Genomic DNA, 18,952 nt, shown 5'->3' with positions numbered 1-18,952 from the left:
CAGCACAGTGCCCCAGCAGGAAGGCCGGCACCCACCAGCCACAACTTTACATCCTTGGGAGTACTGCTGTAGGGTTCACCTGTAGGAGCCCCCAGGGCAAGGGGCACTGACGGGCGCAGTCGGAGCGGAGCATGGTGGGGACCCCTCCCCTCCCCGGCAGGGAGCCCCTAAGTCCTGCCTCTCAGGCAGCCACAGAGCAGCACTGAGGGAACACAGACGGGACGGCAAGCCCCCCCCTTGGCTGCCACTGGCTTAGACACCTCTCTACTGCACCACTGTGGCCCCGTCTCCCCATGGCCGTGGAATGTGCCACTACGGGCTGTTCCCCCTGCAGATCCTGGCCCAGCCCCACCAAGCCAGAGCCTGGGAGTGGTCTGTGGGTCGGCCTGTTGAGGATGGTGGAGGAGCTGAGGGTGGGGTCCTGGTGGGGAGAGGGTGTCTTCTGCCTCACTGACTTCCTGAACACTCCTGCAGAGACATCCACAGGTCAACATGGGTGGGAGGCTGGGCCTCTCCCCTGCACCCCAACATATGTGGGTCTCAGCCAGGGGCTCCCCAGAGCAGCCCTAAACCTGTCTGAATTGGAGCCCCCCCCCACAACAGTGGCCTCTTCTCTCCACTTCACCACCAGTGAGGGATGAGGGGCGGGGGCCATGCGAGTGCTGTCAGACAGGCCAGGCGGGGCCAGACCCCACCTTCACCAGGCCCCCTCTGACCAGCGGCAATCACACAGCCAGGGGTGTAGGAGGGGCTGAGAGGCAGAGTTTGAGGAGCTCAGTACCAGGGCGGCAGGAGGAAGAGTCCCTTTGGGGCTGGTGGCGGCTGCACTGTTTTTGGTGCTATTCGTCTGGGGCTGTGGAGAGAGGGAAGAGGAACCCTTAGGTGGGAGAAGCCCCTCACTCACCATTCCCTGTCCCATGTCTGTCAGGGCATGGGGGGACGGGGACTCCAGAGCAGGAGCCCCAGGGAGTGGGGGTGAAGCTGCAGGCTCTGGGCTCCCCGGCACCCCGGCACCCCAGGGCCCGGCTGGAGCCTCACCTTGACTCCATCTGCTTTCTTGTTGAGTAAACTCTTGGCTGCTGCATGGGGAGGAAGAAGGTATGGTGAGTGATGGGCCTGGGTCTCGCTAAAGCACACCCCCACCCCTTTGCCTGATCCCACTCTTTCCCCAGAAGCAAGCCCAGGGTCCTGAGGTAAGTGTGGTTCCAGCACCCAGGCTGGCTCTGAGCAGGTCGGGGGCTGTCCCGTCACCCCAGGACAGCCCTGTCTCCAGCCTCCTCCATGACCCTGGGGCTCCTGCAAGCATCCAGATTTCTCCTCTGACCAGACCCAGAGATGCGCGTGGGTGCTGGGGAGCCCCCTTGGCTTCTGGGCCACATGCAAGCTCTTCCTAGAGGAAGGCAGGATGCCGCTTCCTCCCTGATGGGAACTCAGGACTAGCGGTGCCAGGTTGGGGTGGGGGCAGCTGAGCCAGCACCCCAGAGGTCATGCCCTCCCGGGCCCTGCCTTCCTGGGGTAGGGGTGGGTGGGCTTCAGCTGGCCGCCCACTCAGAGGGCCTTGTCCCAGCCCAGGTGCTCACCCTGCTCTCAGACCCCCGTACCTTGGCACCCAGGCCTCAGAGGTCTGTCCCATGGGCCCCTCGGCTCAGGCACCAAGGGCAGCCCTGCTCGCCCTCATTCCGAGCTGCCCAGCAGCCCTGGCCTTGGGGCCGCTTCTGTGCACTGACTGGGGCCAGCACAGGCCTTTCTGCCCACAAGCCCCCGAGGATACTTGGTCCCAGCAGCGGGGCTCCCGCCTCACCCAGCACTCCCCCTCAGAGGTCAGAGGGGCCTGGCCCCAGCCCCCAGTGCCCACACCCTCCACGGCTGTTAGGATTTTAATTACAGAACTAAAAAATAAAAATAAATAAATAAACAAAAGAGTAAGTCAGCTTACCTTACAGAAAAGGAAAGGTGAGAAGGGGAGGGAGTGAGGAAGGAAGAGAGAGAGAGAAAACAAGATTTGTGTTGGTTTGGGCAGGGGCGCAAGACTGCGGGCCCAGGACTCACAGGTCACCTGTCCTGGACCACGCTCACCAAAAAGAGCCAGGGCCATGCGGCCAGCCGGTACAGCAGGGTTAGAGAGGCAGCCAGGCTGGAGCCAAGGGCATGACGACATGGGCAGTGTGGGGATGCTTGCCCCCGGGCCAAGCCGGGAAGGAAGGTGGCACAGCAACCCCCCATCCCTCCTCCACCGCCTGGCTCCAGGACCCTGGCTGGCCAGGCCGTGAAATTGGGTCCTCCTGCCTGGGGACCCCGTGCTGCCCATGCAGGCCTGGGTGGGGACAGACAGGCACGTTTCAACCTAGGACTGCAGCGCTTCTCAAATGGGATCCTCCCCCAACCCCAGCAGCAGCAGCAGCAGCAGAATCACCCTGTACAGTCATAAATGCAAATTCCCAGGCCCACCCCGCCCTCCTGAGCCGGAACTTCTGCAGGGCTGGACATCTGTTCCATAAGCCCTCCCGGTGGTTCTGACGCTGGGTGCTCCAGGTTGCCGTGGAGATCAGGAGGCTGCACCCCACAGGGCATAGACAGGCCTGGGCCTGCTGCCTGCTGACCACCCCCTCCCTGTCCAGATGCCCAGCGCTGCCTCCTCCATGGCCCTGGCCCCTCCTGGGCTCTGTGGGGACTGGGGTCGTGCCTGCGCAGTGGCTGCATGTGGCCCTGTGGACCCCATGTGCAGTGGGCACACAGTTTCTATTCCCAGGCTCCCCTTCCTCACAGATCTCTTAACTCTCAACAATTTTGTATCAAGCCCAGGAGTCCCTCCCAGGATCCATGGAGAAGTAGAGGGGCCTCAGGCATCACTCTCCCGTCCCCAGGCCTAAGGCCCCACCTGGTAAAGCTGCGCACAGGGCCACCTCCTTGATGTCCCAAGGCAGCCCTGCCCAGTGAGTTCCCAGGACCAGAAATGCCGACTGCCCATTTCCCTATAGCACAGACTGAAAACCCTCCCCCTCGCTGCGGCTCAAATCTGCTTCCCTGTAACTTGCTGTGGAGGGAGAGTCCCAAAGACTCGGAACTCAGGGTTCCAGGACCCCCATAGCCCCCTCTCCTGTCTATGCATCCCACCCTCTCAGCTCCCCTCCCATCTCCAGTACACACAACTCATCCCAGAAACACCTGCCCAGTGCCAGCCAGCCTGAGGCTGCAGCTGGGGGATCCTGTCCTTGCTGGTGACCAGCTGCCCGACACAGCTGGGGGACGGGCTCCTCCTAGGAGCCTGAGGAAGGAGGCATCCAGCCTCGCCTTGAGGACATTTGTCGTGGGGAGCTAAACAGGCAAGGAATGGACCCAGTCCCCTCCAGAAACACACATTTCAAAAAGCTGTGGCCAACTGAAGCAGGCAGTTTCAGAAGGCTAGTTCTACCCCACCCCCAAGGGGACAGCCAGGCACGCAGCCTCCGCCAACCCAGCGGCACTTCCAGCCAGGCTCTGCATTGGAACCGGGGCCAGCATGTCACCCTAGGCAGCAGCAGAACTGAGCTCTTTCCCCGGGCACATCCTCAGAAGATTCTCACAGGAAAGGAGGCACCGAAGTTAGGCCCATCGGCGGGGCTGACAGAGACCCGGGACAGTCCTTGGTACTAAGAGGGTTCCGTTTAGATCCCTGAGTCTATCAAAACCTGCATTTCCAAACTGTGCTACTGGAGATGTACCACAGCAGCAGTGGGAAATAAAAAGACAGAAGTTCACAGTCCAGTGGGCAGCAAATGCCGCGTACAAACCAGCCCTCCTCGAAGGACTCAGGCCGACGCTGCCGTCAGAGCTCTGGGAAGCCCTGCAGCAGACGTCCCTGTTGTCTCAGTCAGTTCCCAAACATCCTTCCTTGTGAACCCGCTTTTAAAACAATCGCTTGTGCACGCCTTGGGCGCAGTGTGGGGTGCATGGGCCCGGCTCTCCTGAGTGCATGGCTCCCGGCCAACCATTTTTTGGGGGGCTGCTCATTTCACATCTCTGCCTGGGACTAACTCCAGATTCACCGTGGCCAGAGTCTTGTCAATGCCCATCTACGCTAGCGTTCAAGGGCATGGGAACTTCCTTTCTGTGTCTCAAGTTCAAAGCATGCGTTAGGTGCCGCAGGAGCCCAGGGTAGGCGGAGCAGTCACAGGCATCCCACACACCTGGGCTGGGGGTTCTGCAGGCCTCTGTGGGACAAGGAGAGACCCTCTGCCCTCCATCCTGGGAAGGCACTGCCCATTCCCAGGTCTCCAGGCCGGGGCAACTGCTGCCACCCTGCAGCTAGCTGGACACTGGGTCTCCTATGCCCTTACACCCGATCAATGCAGGAGAGACCACAGAGGCCAAACTGAAGCACACTCGACAGACGGGGTCTCTCTGCGGGCCGAGGGGGCTATGCCACATGGGCTGGTACCAGACTCTGACCGGATGGTACCAGACTCAGCTGCCATTGGCAGAGAACTGAGCTCCATGCTCACTGCTGTGTGATATGGCTGAGCTGGGCTGACCTAGCAGGATGGGTGGTCCTCTCAGCCCTGCCTCTGCCTTGTCCCCTTAGCTGGTCACCCAGGACAGCCATGCTGGGCTCTGTCCACATGCACTGACCACCCTCCAGGACAGAGCTGCTCTCGGCGCCCAGGGTTGAGCCACACATGCAGGGCCTCATGCACCGTCGCCCCACGTTCACTTGCAGGCAGGCGGGCATTGCAGCGGGAGCCCCGGGCACAGGGCAGCGTAGAGGCAGCTGTATCTCAGCACTGTCCCCTGGGCAGCAGCGCCTCCCCAGAAGCCACTAGCCTCACCCTTTTCTAATCACAGCCCCCCTCCCGCCTGTGCTCTGGAAAGGCCTGTCAAATGAAGCAGACGCGGGAGGGCCCTCCCAGGGTGGTGCCTGCTAGACACGTCCACTGGGCTCATGGGAGGAGAACAGAGTGCCCTCCCCGAGGACGGCCTGGGCCTCCCCAGGAGGAAGGTTCTCTGGCTGGGAAGGCCAGGCTGCTCACCCTGTGGGTCATGAGGAGGCCTGGGGAAGGCAGTCCCCAGCACCCCGGAACCTCTGCCTGGTCCCCAGCCCACGTTGGAGGCACCGACAGGGAACTCTGCAGCTCAGCCCAGGGAGGATCTGGGGTCACCCCTCTAGCCCTCTGTGTTCTGTGGCCAGGCGCTGTCAGCTTGGCCTGCCCTAAGCTCTTACCAGCCTTCAGCTCAGGCTGGAGCTGCAAGGAGGTCTTGGGGTCACCTAGCCCTCATGGGGTCTGCCCGTGGTCACAAGCCAGCAGGTGGGCAGAAGCCAACTTGGGCCTCTGGGCTCTGGCCCCGCACAGCCCAGAGGAGCAGGTGGGCAGTGCCGGCCTTTTCCCTCACAGGGTTTGGGGCCGGGTGAGGAGGACTTTGCAGAAACAACCCAAGAGGAAGCCTTGAAAGTCTCCTCAGGGTGCCTAAAACCCCCACCCGCTCCACAGCGGACTGTCCTGGGGGGATGCTCAGGGCAGACATGCACGTGTGGGACTCAGCAGCACAGACCACCGTCTCCATGCGGCCCCTGAGGGGCAGGGTGTGGGTCTGCCCCGAGGGCCTCTGCCTCTCTGGCTCTGCTCCTCAAGGCTCTCCTTTCAGGATTCAGACCCCCCAGCAGCAGGCCCAGTGGCTCCCTGTGGGGCCCAGGCCATTCTTAATGGGGGTCTCCAGACCCCCAGACCTCGGGGGCCAGGACCAGAAGGGCTTGGTGTAGCCCAGGGGTCACCTAGCCCAGCCCCTCCTCTTACAGGCGAGGAGCCTTGGGGGCTGCCTCCCTGCCCTTGTGGTAGGCTCTGCTGGGATGTGACCACACGGGAGCAGGGGCTCCCGGGGGCCTGGCGGCCTCTGGGGCGGCTCTGGAGCCCGGCCAGCGGCTGCGTGCAGCAGGGGGCTGCATGCTGGCAGGAGGGACGGGTGGGAGTGGGTGGGATGCTGGTCGAGACACATCTACCTTGTTCCACCAGCCCCATGGTGGTGCCGGAGGCCGCGGTGGACATTGTGGCCGGAGCGGTGGTCTGTCTGCCCACTGTTAGCACCGGGTTAGAGACGAGGGGAAGGGAGGGGTGGGCGGACACAGACGAGGGGTGGGCGAGGTAAGGGAAGAAAAGAGACAAAGGAAGCAGAAGAAGATTAGAGTTAAAGTTTAGGTGACAGATGGTTCCAGAATCCTTTGCTCAAGAGAGTGAAAACAAGATTGGACTGATTGACACGGAAAAGCATTTGCCTCCTTTCTCCTTAGAAAACCCCAGTGGGGGCTTCTCATGCCCGAAGGGTGTGGTGAGCACACAGCAGACAGGACAGTCCTATTAGTGTTGGTGTGACCGTGTGCACGCGTTCCCGGCATTACAGCATCACAGCAAAAGTAACAGGATGGCGGGTGGGGGGCACCAGATGCAAACGGACAACGAGAGAGACGGATCACAGACGCTCGCACACGGAGTGTCGGACGACGGAGAAGCCACAGGCACAGCTTGTCCAGACCTGGGCTGCCGGCTCCACTCCGGGGCTAACGTCATGCCCCGATGGGTCTGCCAGCGCCCTGGGCCTCAGGGGTCTATAACAGACCCCACCCCCCACTCACCCCACCCCCCCGCCAAGAGAACTTGCTTCCCAACCACCCATCCTGAGCAGCCGGGACAGGAGGCTGCAGCTCATCCAGAACTCGGAAGGAGGCCCCCCGAGCCTCCAGCATCACCCCACATCCCTTCTGCCCACCTCCCGCACAAAACACAATGCTCAGAGCACTCAAAATGACAAGGAGGCCACACAGATGCCCGACAAACGCCTGGACAGACACACACGATGCTGTGAGCCCCAGTGGGGCAGCACAGATGCTCGTGTTCAGGGGGTGGAGGGACACAGACCCAGCACGAAGGTGATGGCCTCGGGGGGCTGGACCCTGTGGTATCACCCAAGGAGGGAGCCCAGCGGGGCCAGGTGGGCAGTGGGTCTCAGAGCTGAGGGCAGACGCCAAGGGCAGGCCTGCCGCAGAGGAGGATTGGAGAGGCTGGTGAGGAAGGAGGCGCTCTCCTGCGTGGGCCAGCAGGGAGGGGGCAGCACCTGTCTCCCTGGAGAAGAAAGGCTCACCTGAGAAATTCCGTGTGGCCAGCATGGTGGTGAGGATGGCTCCCTGGGGAGAGACACAGATAAAACCGGGGCTATCCCATCAGTGTTCCCTGCTGGCTTCTGGCCAGGATAAGACCCCTGTCCTCCTGCCCAGATGCTCAGCCTCATGGTCATGAGGCTGACATGACCTCAGCCTTCCAGAGAGGCAAGAGCTCCAGGAAGCCAGCAGCCGCACTGAGACAGATCACCTATTTCCAGAATTACACACACCCTGGGCCTAAACCTGTTGACCAACTACAGCTTCTAGCTGCTTCAAGACCCCTCAAACCTCAGGGGTCACCAGAACAGCTGGTCACCATGGCAGCTCCTCTGGGGTCCAGATCCCTGACAGCCCCTTCTTTTCCTGACAGGCTCAGACAGGGCAGCAGTCCTGGGGCTTCCGGGAAGAACTGCTCAGAGACCAGCAGAGGGCAATCAGGCAACAAGTCCCCATCCCGGAACCCACAAGTAGAGGGAATGCCAGCGTGCGGTCTCGGAGCCAGCCCTGGCCAAAGCAGACAGGTCGGATACCCTACTGGGACCCACCTCCCTCCCCGAACTCCCCCAGCCCACCCAAGACCAGTGTGTGTGACTCTGCTCTCCTTACCAAACCTGTCTGAGCCGGAAGCTTCGGACTTGCTTGTACTAAAGAGTGTGACTGCCAGAGGGTGCGTGCTGCCTGCAGAGCCCGGGTGAGGAGCCCACAGCGAGCGCTTCAGGACAGCTCCTCCAAGGGCTGCTAGGAGGTGGCACAGACAACTAGGAGGGGCCACACCTGGCCCAGGGCCCCTCTGGACTCGTTCCCAAGCTGGCCTGAGTTCACCTGATGCATCCAGTCTGGGACTTGCTAACAGTCAGTCTTGGGGGCAGCAGCAACCCCTAGGTCTGCCCAGACCCCTCCAAGGCCCCCCCCGCTCCAGCCCAGAGGGACACAGAGAAGCATGGCCGTGCCTGGGACTAGGGGCCAGGGCCTCACCTTGAGCTTTCTTCTGGCATTGAACTTTTTCAGACACTCCACAGTCTCCTGTCTGTGCATCATGGATGCTACCGTGGAGCGTTGCTGTAGGGAAAGGGGTGGTCATATGGCGGCCGAGCCCGTAGCACAGGGGAGAGGCCAGGGTGGCAAGGCTTGCGGCACCCCGGGGTCCCCACATGCCAAGAGCCATCGGCTACCATTGCAGCAAGGGTTGTCTGTCCCCACCCGCCTGGGACTTCAAGACTTGTCTCTCCCTTGCCTTGCCCACTCTGCCCCTCATAGACAGGACTGCAGTTGGGAGGAAGGGATCACCTCTACCCTCTAATGCCCTCCAAGCGCCAGGCCTCACAAACATGCTGGTGTGTCTCAAGCCAGAGGCCACAAGGAGCACCCAGGGGACCCAGGGGAGCTCTTGGATGTCAGGAACAGGACCCTCTTGGGGCCCTCGCCAGGGAAGTGGTCTGAGGCCACCTCCACCAGGAGCCCCCTCCCTGCCATGGGCACCAAGAGCGACTCACGCAGACCCACGGGTGCTTCAGGGCCTCATGGGCTGTGATGCGCTTGGCAGGGTTGATGGTCAGCATCTGGTTGATGAGGTTTTTGGCTTCAGGAGTGACGGTGTCCCACTCAGGGGACGGGAACTGCAGAAGGAAACAGCGCCCCGGCCGGGCCTGAAGCCCCCTCTCGGGAGGGGCAAGAATTCTCCAAGGGGCTTCATCTCCAGCTACGAATCCGGGAGAGCAGGACCCAGGACCTGGCCACAGGTGGCTTCACCCCACTCCTAGCCTCTTCCCACGCTGCCCTCACCCGACCACACCTGGAGGAAGGGAGCTCATCAGAGAGGGGCTGGTGCACTCACGTCATAGGCACCAGCCTTGATCTGCTGGTACAGCTTGTGCTGGTCCTCGTCCCAGAAGGGTGGGTAGCCCACGAGCAGGATGTACAGGATCACCCCTGCGGATGGGGCCTGTGAGCACCGCAGCCACTTGCAGGGTGTCACCGTCCATGAAGCCCATGCCCTGCACCCTCACTGCCCAGCTCCTGTGGCCCTGGGAGGGCATTGGGGTCCCCAGCATTCCTTTGCCCCCACCTGTGCAGCAGACACTGGGGTAGAAGGGCACAGGCAGCCCCCCGACCTCTGCCCCACACCCACACTATCACAGGGATGAGGGTGACGCCAAGCCCCTCTGCTGCTCCCCACCTCTGTGGGAGGAGACCCCTGCCCAAGGACATGGCCCTGCCCATGGCCCAACAGCCCCTGACCTCTCTTCTCCACTCCCATCCACCCACCACACTTCTGGACCAGACCTCTGCTGAGCGCAGGTGAGCACTGGGGTGCGCCAGGCTCATGTGAGCAATTCTAATCTGGGTGGAAAGGGGGCTCCCAGCTGTGTGGGCAGACCCCTGCCAGGGCAGCTCAAGGGCAGGTCTGACACAGATAAACCCAGATGAGAGTAAGACGTGCTGGCCACTGCACACTCCAGGATGTAGGTGGGAAGTCCTGAAACACCCGAGGCCCTGCCCCGCACCAACTCGGGCCAGGCCTCACCACATGCCCAAATGTCCACAGGCTTGCCATACGCCTCTTTACGAAGGACCTCAGGGGACAGGTAGCCTGGTGTGCCAGCGAACCCTAGAGAGAGGGGAAGAGGCCACGAGGGGCCGTCAGCATCACCTCCTGCCCTGCCGACTGCCAGCCAACACGCCCTGCCCCTGGCACTCACCAAACCATGCCTGCTGGTCCCCCTGCACCTCGATAGCCAGGCCGAAGTCTGCCAGCTTCACTGCAGCCCCTTTGCACTTGCTGGCCAGGAGCAGGTTCTCCGGCTGCAGGGAGGTGACCGGCACAAGGGTGCACGTTGTTTAAACCCAGAGGTGTTATGCGGGGTGGGGTGGGGGGTTACAGAACAGAGAAAACAGTGGTTTGCAAGAGACAGGTGCACAGGTCTGAGCCCTGCCCCCATGGTGTCTGCAGGGCATGGCTGAGCCTTCACCCCAGAGTCCCAGATGCTGAGCCTGCAACCCCACAGTCCCTCTGCCCCTGGGGACAGAGACACAGCAGCTCTGGCCTTTCAGAGGAAACTTGGCTCTCAGCCTGAGCTTGGATCCCCATAACCTGGAAGGGCGACCTGGGGGCCAGTTGGACCAAAACCTCAAGCTCATCCTTACAAGCAAACTAAATGTTCCCCACAGCCCTGGGGCAGACTGTGCAGTGGCTGGGGGCTCCCATGGCCCTCGGACTCCCACTGGCTGAGAGGCTGCAACAGCCCTCCCTCCCCTCCCTGTTTCCCACTCCTCAGGAGACATGGGATGTTGGGGGCTGCTTGAGGGGAAGTTCAGGTATTTCCTGCTGAGATGGTGACCCCCAAAGGGCAAGGAGAAATGCCCAGGGGCCTCAGCACTAGGGGCAGCCCAGGACATCCACCCACCAAGTCCCCCTGGCTCTGGTCATCCCCACTACATGGGGCAGGAAGGAGGCCCCTGCAATGACCCCCTGCCCTCTGGGTATCCACAGGTGGGGGGGTTACTCAGGCCCTGACACAGGGAGCAGTGCCCTTGCTCAAGCCAGAAGGACATCTGCTCCCTATCTTGCAGCAGCGGCCAAGGAGGCCTGGGGGCACTTGGCACTGAGGGCCTGAGGGGGTCCCAGGGCTACTGCATCCCATGGGACCTTCCCGTCCCAGCTTTCAAACCCCATCGGGCTCTGGCCTACCCATCAGCCTCACCATCTCCCAGCGGTGGGGTCTCTCGGCTGCAGGCCTTCCTTGTCCCTGACCAGTAGGGGGCTCCCTGGGGCCCTCGGGTCCCCTTGGCCAGCCTCCCAGGCCACCCCTTCGCCCTGGTGAGTGCCCCGCTGTCCTGGCACTGCTTCCATCTGATGCACTACCCTCGGGATCACACTGCCGCTTGATGAGCCGCCAAAAGAGACAAAACAGACCACTTCACCTACTTTTAACACTGGTTGTGTACCTCAGAGATCCTGAAATGTGAGAAAGTGGCTCCCAGAATGAATGACATATACTATCCCCATGTGGAAAGACTGCCACAGCCCCGAGCTGTGAGCGCCCCTCGGCAGAAACCCAGAGCTTCCTCGAAAGCTCCAGCCACGCCCTACTGAGCAGGTGGGATGAGGCCATGTGCCCCCTTGACAAGGCAGCACTGGGGGCTTCTGTCCCCCACCTCCACCTCCTCGTCACCTTGGGGGTCCCAGCCTGCTGGGGCACACGCATCCCTGTCCACCGAGCACCAACCCACAGGCCACTGGACATGGTGATTTTGCCAACGTGAGTGGGTGGAGGCCCCAAGCTCCCCGTGCAGCCACACGGAGAAGTCGGACAGAGGAGGGGTCAGTGGCTGCATTTCTCCACCCAGCCCAGAGCAGACTTGCTGCATGTCCCCCCTCCCCAGAGGAAACAGACCAGCAGTTCTTCCGAAGAGAAGGAGCGTTAAGTGAACATGGACCGTAGGAAGCACTTGGCAAGAAGGCCTGGAGGCTCCAGGGTAGCTCTGAGGCTGTGCCCACCCCTGCTAGGCCACCCAGTGATGCCCCCACCCTGGCTCTTTTGCAGCTCCCTGGGATGACATCAACTGCCCTCTGCTCTCTGCCACCCTCCCCAGTGGGGTGAGAGCAACCCCACTACTCTGCTGCTTCCTGGGCTGTCACGATCAAGGCAGTGGATTTCTGTCCAGGAGAAAAGGACATCCTGTCCCCCTCAACAGAAGGTTGAGACAGCAAGAATTCTGTTTGTCCCCCAAATTGGGGAGGAGGTACCACTGACCTCCACTTCTATGCCTTGGCCCCAGAGTTAACCAGATAAATCATGGGGTCTGGTAACAAAATGTCTGTGACCCCTCACAGGAGAACCGCTGAGTCCTAACACCAACCCATGTGGCCTCGAGGGGAGCACCTGGGGGCCCTCTCCTCCCAGAGGCACCTGAGTGAGGCTGACTCAGGTGAGACAAAGCAGGACATGCTTGGGATGCAGAGATGAGAGGGAGTAGGGGGTACGGTGGCGTGTAAACGGTATAGGAGAGGGTCCCGGATCTGCTCTTGGTGTGACACTCTCCCCAGAGCAGCGCAAAGATCATCGATGTCCTAAGGAAAGGTGTGACTCCCATTCAGCATGAAAACCAATGGGGAGGTTGGTCTTAAATGCCATCAGCGTGATGGCCCCAGGGTCTGCACTGCTTGCCTGTCTACAGAGAAGCAGCAGGCTGAACCAAGCCTTGGGGAAGCTGGGGTTGAAGAAGAGGAAAGGAGATTGGAAGGAAGGAAAGGGAGGGAGGAAGGGAGAGAGGGAGGAGCAGAGAGACAGCTAAGCTTCTGAGAGGCCACCCTGTACCCTGGGGGGTGACCAACCTTCTTCTGAACAGAGCCTAGAACTGCTTTGCCCAGACCTGAGCCGGGGGCAGCAGAGACTTGAAGAAAGGGCTGGGAGGACTTAGCAGACCCTGGCAAGTCCTGCTGTCACCACCCTGCTCCCAGCGGCGTCAGCCCTGTCACCTGTGTCCTCACCTGCCAGAGTGGAGTCTTGGTGGGGGCTCACAGTTAGACCCTGAGTGGACATTTGTTACTAGCTGATTTCTCTATCGCCCAGGCTGGAGTGCGGTGTAATAGGCTGATTTCTGAAGACTAACCCCTCCCAGCCCTGGAGGTCCGGAGGGGTAGGGAGGGCCATGTGCGGACACCCCCCCCAACACACAAGTGCACACACATGCACATGTACACACATGCCCACACAGACATGCACACACATGCATCATGCACACATGTGCCCACATGTACACATTCACATATGCACGCACACAAACATGCCCACACACATACACACTTGTACACACATGCATACTCATGCATGCACACAGTCCCCACATATGTGCATGCACACATGCCATATGTATACACACATGCACACAGGCACACATACAGACACGTGACCACTCATGCAGACATACACACTCACACCTGTAAGTGTGCACATACATGCACATCCCCGCACAGGTGCAAGATGCACACACAAGCATGTATACACACATGTGCACACACACTCACACAATGCCTCCACCCAGGCATGTACATATGTACACACGAACCTCCATGTACACACATATGCACACGCACACACACACTTCTATGCACATGACACATGCACACTTACATACAGGTGCACACACATAAGCATGCACACATGCCTCCACATATGCATGCACATATGCACACCCTCCACACAGGACGTGCACACACATACACATGCATATGCATGCACACACTCCTCCATGCATGCACACAAGGACACACACACACATACACCTCACCCCTCCAAGCTCCACAGTGCCACACACTGTCCAGCCCCTCACACTTCCTTGTACACAGCATGCAGGTACAGACAACAGACACCTGGCACAGAGTGGGGTGTGGACTCACCTTGAGGTCTCTGTGGACGACCCCCATTTGGTGACAATGGAGAACAGCCTCCAGGATCTGCTGGATGCAGTGACTATGGCAAACAGCAGGTGGGTTAGTGCGAGTGGCCCTGGGGAGCAGCAAGAGGAGGCACTGGGGGCAGGGGCAATGGTGCTGTGTGGCCTGGGGGGACCAGGGGGACAAAGCGAGTCAAGGGGAGAGGAGATGCTGGCCAGGACGGGCTTCTGGGGCTCCTTCCTCACCTCCAAGGCCAGCAACTCTGGCCCTGGCCCTGCCTTCCCCTCTGGGCCCATATCTGCTCAGAGGGCATGGCCAGGCACACAGAAGTGACTTTCAAAGGAAACACCCCTGTCCCCAGGCTCCTGTTGGCCAAGCCTGACCCTAAGCTGGGCACCCTCAGGAGGGAGGCCAGGCTGAGTCTGTACCCTGCAAGGCAGGCTGAGGTGAGCGGGCCGGGCGAGCGGGCTGGAAAACCAAGGCAGGGAAGGGTCAAGGTGGCTGGGGGTGGGGGTAGGGGGCTGCCCTAGTGTGTGAGAATGCCCCAGGACCCTGCTCTGTGCTGGAGCAGAAATAATGTGCTTGGGCACATGTTATTTCATTTTAATAAAAAGTGAAACCTGCCTGGGCGCGGTGGTTCATACCTGTAATCCCAGCACTTTGGGAGGCCAAGGTGGGCGGATCACCTGAGGTCAGGAGTTCAAGACCAGCCTGGCCAACAAGGCGAAACACCGTCTCTACTAAAAATGCAAAAATTAGCTGGGTGTGACGGTGGGCAGCTGTAATCCCAGCTACTCAGAAGGCCAAGGAAGGGAGAATTGCTTGAACCCGGGAGGTGGAGGTTGCAGTGAGCCAAGATGGCGCCACTGCACTCCAGCCTGGGCGGCAGAGGGAGACTCCATCTCAAAAAGAAAAAAAAAAGTGAAACCCAAGCTTCCACATCGGCTGGTGGCTGCCGTGTTGGGTGGCTCAGTTCCAGCAGCACTAGGGGCATCTAGCTCAGCTCCCAGGGATCTGAGGGGCTGGGTAGGGGGCTGTGTGTGCACAGCACTGAGCACACGGAGCTTCCCCTTCAACCCTTCCTCTCGTAGTCAGGGAGGGCTGTTGGCAGAAGTCCAGGGCCCTTCCAGGCCATGACTGGCTGGGAGGAGAGGTCCAAGCTGCTCTCAGGCCACCTCCCTGACACCTGTCCTAGAGCACATGAGACCCAGGGCCACGGAGCCCCTGCACACACCGAGAGCCTGTGGCTTGAATCTGCTTCTGCCCGGGTGCCCCTGGAGCCCAACACAAGCCCTTCCCCGGGGACAGCTCCACAATGCAGGGTGATAGCAGCCACCACCTCCGAGGCTGCCCTGCTGGGCCTGGAGACATTTGCCACGGGCTGCCGATGCCCACCTGCCTGGGGTCTCAGTCACCGCCCCACCGAGGGACAGGAAGACCCCCTCAAGACCCTTCTATCCCAGCCAGATCCTTGGGGACAGGAGGGTGACCAGGGTCAGCAAGATGAGTGGGCTTTGTTTTCCTAACAGCAAATTCAGAGAGGACACGGGAGGCCAGCCTTCTTCCTCAAATAGCTCCCACCCCTCTTGGTCCCATCTGTACAGCGTCAGCCATTGCATTAAAAAGTGAATCTGAGTTTCCTCCTGAAGAAATCCAGCCCTCAGAGTCCTCATGGGTGATGGACTCCTGAGGTGTGTGCGGTCAGGAGAAGCCAGGCCCAAACTCATGGGAGACAGCCCCTTGGTGGTGTCACTTCAATGTCACCAAGAGTGGGAACCACAATCCTATCTCCATGCTCCATATGCCCCGGGGTGTCCTGCCTTCCCTCCTCCCCGTGTGCCCTGGGGTGTCCTGCCTTCCTTCCTCCCCGTGTGCCCTGGGGTGTCCTGCCTTCCCTCCTCCCCGTGTGCCCTGGGGTGTCCTGCCCATTTGTTGAAACATCCTCCCTTCTGCCTGGCCTACACATAGAGACTTCCTGGCCTCTTTTCTGCTCCTGCAACTCCCGTAGGGGGCTGTGTCCCTGAAGTCAGCCCATGACAAGCCACTATGAGGAGCATCTACTTCCCATGCTGCCCTCATCTGCCTGAACCAGCCCCTCCTCCTTGTTCCCGAGGGGGCCCAGCATCTGTTCCTTTGAATGGCCAACTGTGTCCTGGCAAGGCCTGTGAGCCTAAGCATGGCTGGCTGGCTGGGGTGGGGGCTTTCCTCTGGTGGGCAGACTCAGCCTCCCTGCGGGACGGGAAGCCTGGGCAGTCGGGGGTGAGGCTGTGGGGTCAGATATCCACAGCCATCCAGATGGGTCCAGATGCAGAGTGAGCTCAGTGTGGCCCTCCCAGGGGCCCTCCCAAGGGCCAGTCGGCTCCTTCATGCACTGCTGCATGGTGTGGACGGTAGCAGTGCTGGCCAGAACCTGTGGTCAGTCTTGGTCCTGGTTTGTCCTGGGAAGGGCATAGATCTTGGGCTCCTCCTGTCCAACTGTGTGCACTGTCCCCCAGCCCATCCCCGTGGTCCATCACCTCCCCGTGGTCCATCACCTCCCAGGAAAGGCTGGACTTTCCTCTGCCCTTGGGCACTCTCCAGGTGGAGTGATGTGTGCAGAGCTTGTGGTCACCAGGAAGTGCCACCTCCCTGGACACCAACAGGGACTCGGCCTGCACCGCATGCACCTCAGACTACTGCTGAGGGCGAGAGCTGAACCTTCCTCATCAACCTTCTTTCAGCCTCAGACTTACTGAGTCCTGGCCGAAGCTCTGGCCACGCCCTGTATCCTCCTTCCTCCCCAGCTGTCATCGCCCCCTGACTCCACAGTTGGCTCGCCCAGTCCTCCTCAGCCTCCCCTGCTGGTGGTGCAGGGCCCCAAACCAATGCCAGAGACGGGGACTATGGGCCCAGCATTGGGTCTGCACCTCTCCATGGTGTTCTTGAGGGTATGACGGGGACTTGGCACGTGTTGCTGAGATCAAGTCCGCCCCGTCCATTGTCACGCAGGCTCCAGACCCTGCAAACGCATGCTCAGGATTGAGTTGGCTGAGCAAGCCAGGGGTCCCCAAGACAAGGCTGGGCCAGGCTGCACCCAGCAGGGTAGGTGGGATGGGACAACCACCGGCCTGGGACAGCCCATTCAGGGCAGTCCCCTGCACTTTAGGGACCTGTCCTCATATTGCCCTTGTCCTGGTGCAATCTGAGACCACGGCCCTTGGAGGATGTGAGACTCACAGTCACACCATCTTGTCTGCCCTCACTTTCTGTTAACATCGCTGTCTTCTCTAGGAAGGGCTGACCCCCTGTAGGTTTGTTTTTGTTTTTTCATGTTTTGAACAGTTTAAGATGTCACTTTTGTGATTAGAATTGTTCCCAAGAAGCATTTGGGACGTTATTCTCAGCCTGGGCTCTGATGTCCTCCCCCTCCGCGGACAGTCAGCATTGCACCAGGTCCCTTCAGCCATCTTTCAGTAGCGACATTGCTTTTTTTTTTTGAGACGGAGTCTCGCTCTGTCACCCAGGCTGGAGTGCAGTGGCGTGATCTCGGCTCACTGCAACTTCCACCTCCCGGGTTCAAGCAATTCTCCTGCCTCAACCTCCAGAGTAGCTAGGATTACAGGCATGCGCCACCACGCCAGGCTAATTTTTATATTTTTAATAGAGACGGGGTTTCACCATGTTGGCCAAGATGTTCTCGATCTCCTGACCTTGTGATTCGCCCGCCTCGGCCTCCCAGAGTGCTGGGATTACAGGCGTGAGCCACCGTGCCTGGCCACCACATTGCTTTTTAAGGTTTTTTTAAAAAATGGGTTCTAAATGTGTTGAACTTTGCTTTCCCTGTTTGAAGAAGACGTGGGCACCCTTCAGTTTCCCCATAAACTCCAAAATAAGACCCTGCTTCCGTCTAAGAGGAATTTCCAGCTTTGTTGGTTAGAAATGAGTTCAGAAAAGCAATGACTGTCCTGTTTCTGGTTCCTTAGATGGGGCTCATCCAGAAATCCGTCAGCTGCTCCACGGCAGCAGCTCCTGGTCCTTGGCAGGTACCAGGCAGGGCATTAGTACACTTGCCCTGGCTGCGTCTGTGTGGTTCGGAAAGCACCTCCCTGCCTGGGTCTGGCCAGGAGGCCTCGGCCCATCCTGTCCCTCGCCTGTCCTTCTTTACCTCTGTCTCAGCACAATCCTGACTGTTCAGACATGGGGCTCCGCCTGGGGGTAAGTCAAGCTCTCTCCTTTGCTATAGTCCTGCCCCGAGTTTGTGGCTATGCTTGTGGGGTAGGGGCCCACGGGGGCCTCTGTCAGACTCTCCACCGAGCTCCACTGCTTGAAGGCTGAAGCTCACGCACAGAGAGCAAAGCCGCCGTGGCCCCAGGCAGGGCACGAGGCTCACCCAGAAAGAAAGGAGCCCAAGGCTGCTGAAGCCCGAGGAGGGTCCCTATGCTGAGGCTGTCGTTCCAGCAGGGCCAACCCAGGAGGGGCTCTCCAGGAGGCTCCTTCCCTCTCCATGTCCCCTCTCCCACTGAGCCTCCAAAATCACTGCCCGGATCCTGGCACCCTCTACAGGACGCAGGCCGTGTGCCCCCTCACTCCCCACAGTCTGGCTATGGAATGCCCTCCATTTGAGCTCCAAACCCTCAATGGAGGCAGTGGAGTTTCTAAGAGAACATCTCTTCTGGCTGGTTCCAAGGGACCCCATATACCAGGGGTGCCCTCCGCATCGGGAGTCCTGTGAGAGGAGATGGGGAGACCTGGGTCAGAGCAGGGAACACTACAGTTTGCTCTGGCAAAGGTTCCTGGAACCTGAACAGCCCGAGCATTTCCTGAGGACGAGAGAAATCCCTCACTTCTCCCTTCCCGAGCCTACCCTGAGGCTGCTCCAGACCTCGACAGGCCAGCTCTGCGGTCCCCTGGCCCACAGCAGAAAATCTGGGTTCAAGCATGTGGGACTCCTGCTGCCAGGCCAGGCACCCCAGGGCCGGCCACGGGGAGGGGCTGTGGGTGTGTGTGGGGTGCTGTGTGTCCATCAGAGACTCAGACTGAGGAGGGAGAGGCTGAGCAAGAAGTCAAGGCCACACCTGTGGATTGGGCAGAGGGGCTGGCGCTCTGGAGGGAACTGGCCTGGTGTGATGAGGAAGCCACACGCGACCCCTTCACCCCCATGGCTGGAGCTGCCCCATTCCAGCCTCCACCTGGGGCGGCGAGGGGTGCGGCATTCTGGGCAGGCTGACTCTCAAGCTGACCCCCAGATTGGGGGATAACAGATTGTGTCTCCTTCCCCAAACCTGATGAACACAAAGACTCCTAAACCACACAGGGCCAAGAGGGATCCACAGGAGCAGAGGGGGCTCTGGGGGCTGCAGGACATCAACAAGGAGGCAGAGGGAGCATAGGAGAGGGTGGGGCACAGAGGGGCAGGGGAGAGGGCTGGAGGCAGCAGGTGAGAAGGGTGG

The 18,952-nt window shown here is 60.3% G+C and overlaps 2 protein-coding genes across 13 annotated transcripts in view; one reads left to right on the top strand and one right to left on the bottom strand.

Moving 5' to 3' along the window:
- The window catches only part of OGDH (oxoglutarate dehydrogenase), a 481,583-nt gene that overhangs the window by 4,780 nt on the left and 457,851 nt on the right, over window positions 1-18,952 (top strand). The gene's annotated exons all lie outside the window — the stretch shown is intronic.
- Window positions 1-18,952, bottom strand: part of CAMK2B (calcium/calmodulin dependent protein kinase II beta) — a 110,329-nt gene that overhangs the window by 16,608 nt on the left and 74,769 nt on the right. For 5 of the 12 annotated variants that reach the window (XM_054494747.2, XM_054494736.2, XM_054494737.2 and 2 more), the window contains exons 6-15: window positions 13,527-13,599; window positions 9,826-9,928; window positions 9,651-9,734; window positions 8,961-9,055; window positions 8,620-8,742; window positions 8,102-8,185; window positions 7,108-7,150; window positions 5,972-6,046; window positions 1,039-1,076; window positions 782-853 (exon numbers count right to left, since the gene is read on the bottom strand). In XM_054494747.2, the coding sequence (XP_054350722.1) occupies window positions 782-853; window positions 1,039-1,076; window positions 5,972-6,046; window positions 7,108-7,150; window positions 8,102-8,185; window positions 8,620-8,742; window positions 8,961-9,055; window positions 9,651-9,734; window positions 9,826-9,928; window positions 13,527-13,599 (790 nt within the window). Of the gene's footprint in view, window positions 1-781; window positions 854-1,038; window positions 1,080-5,971; window positions 6,047-7,107; window positions 7,151-8,101; window positions 8,186-8,619; window positions 8,743-8,960; window positions 9,056-9,650; window positions 9,735-9,825; window positions 9,929-13,526; window positions 13,600-18,952 lie in introns of all 12 variants that reach the window. The other 7 variants (XM_054494745.2, XM_054494739.2, XM_054494740.2 and 4 more) reach the window with 2 other exon arrangements.

The sequence above is a fragment of the Pongo pygmaeus genome, chromosome 6 (assembly GCF_028885625.2).
Source record: "Pongo pygmaeus isolate AG05252 chromosome 6, NHGRI_mPonPyg2-v2.0_pri, whole genome shotgun sequence".
Lineage (NCBI taxonomy): Eukaryota > Metazoa > Chordata > Mammalia > Primates > Hominidae > Pongo > Pongo pygmaeus.
This window is presented reverse-complemented; position numbering and strand designations above follow the sequence as displayed.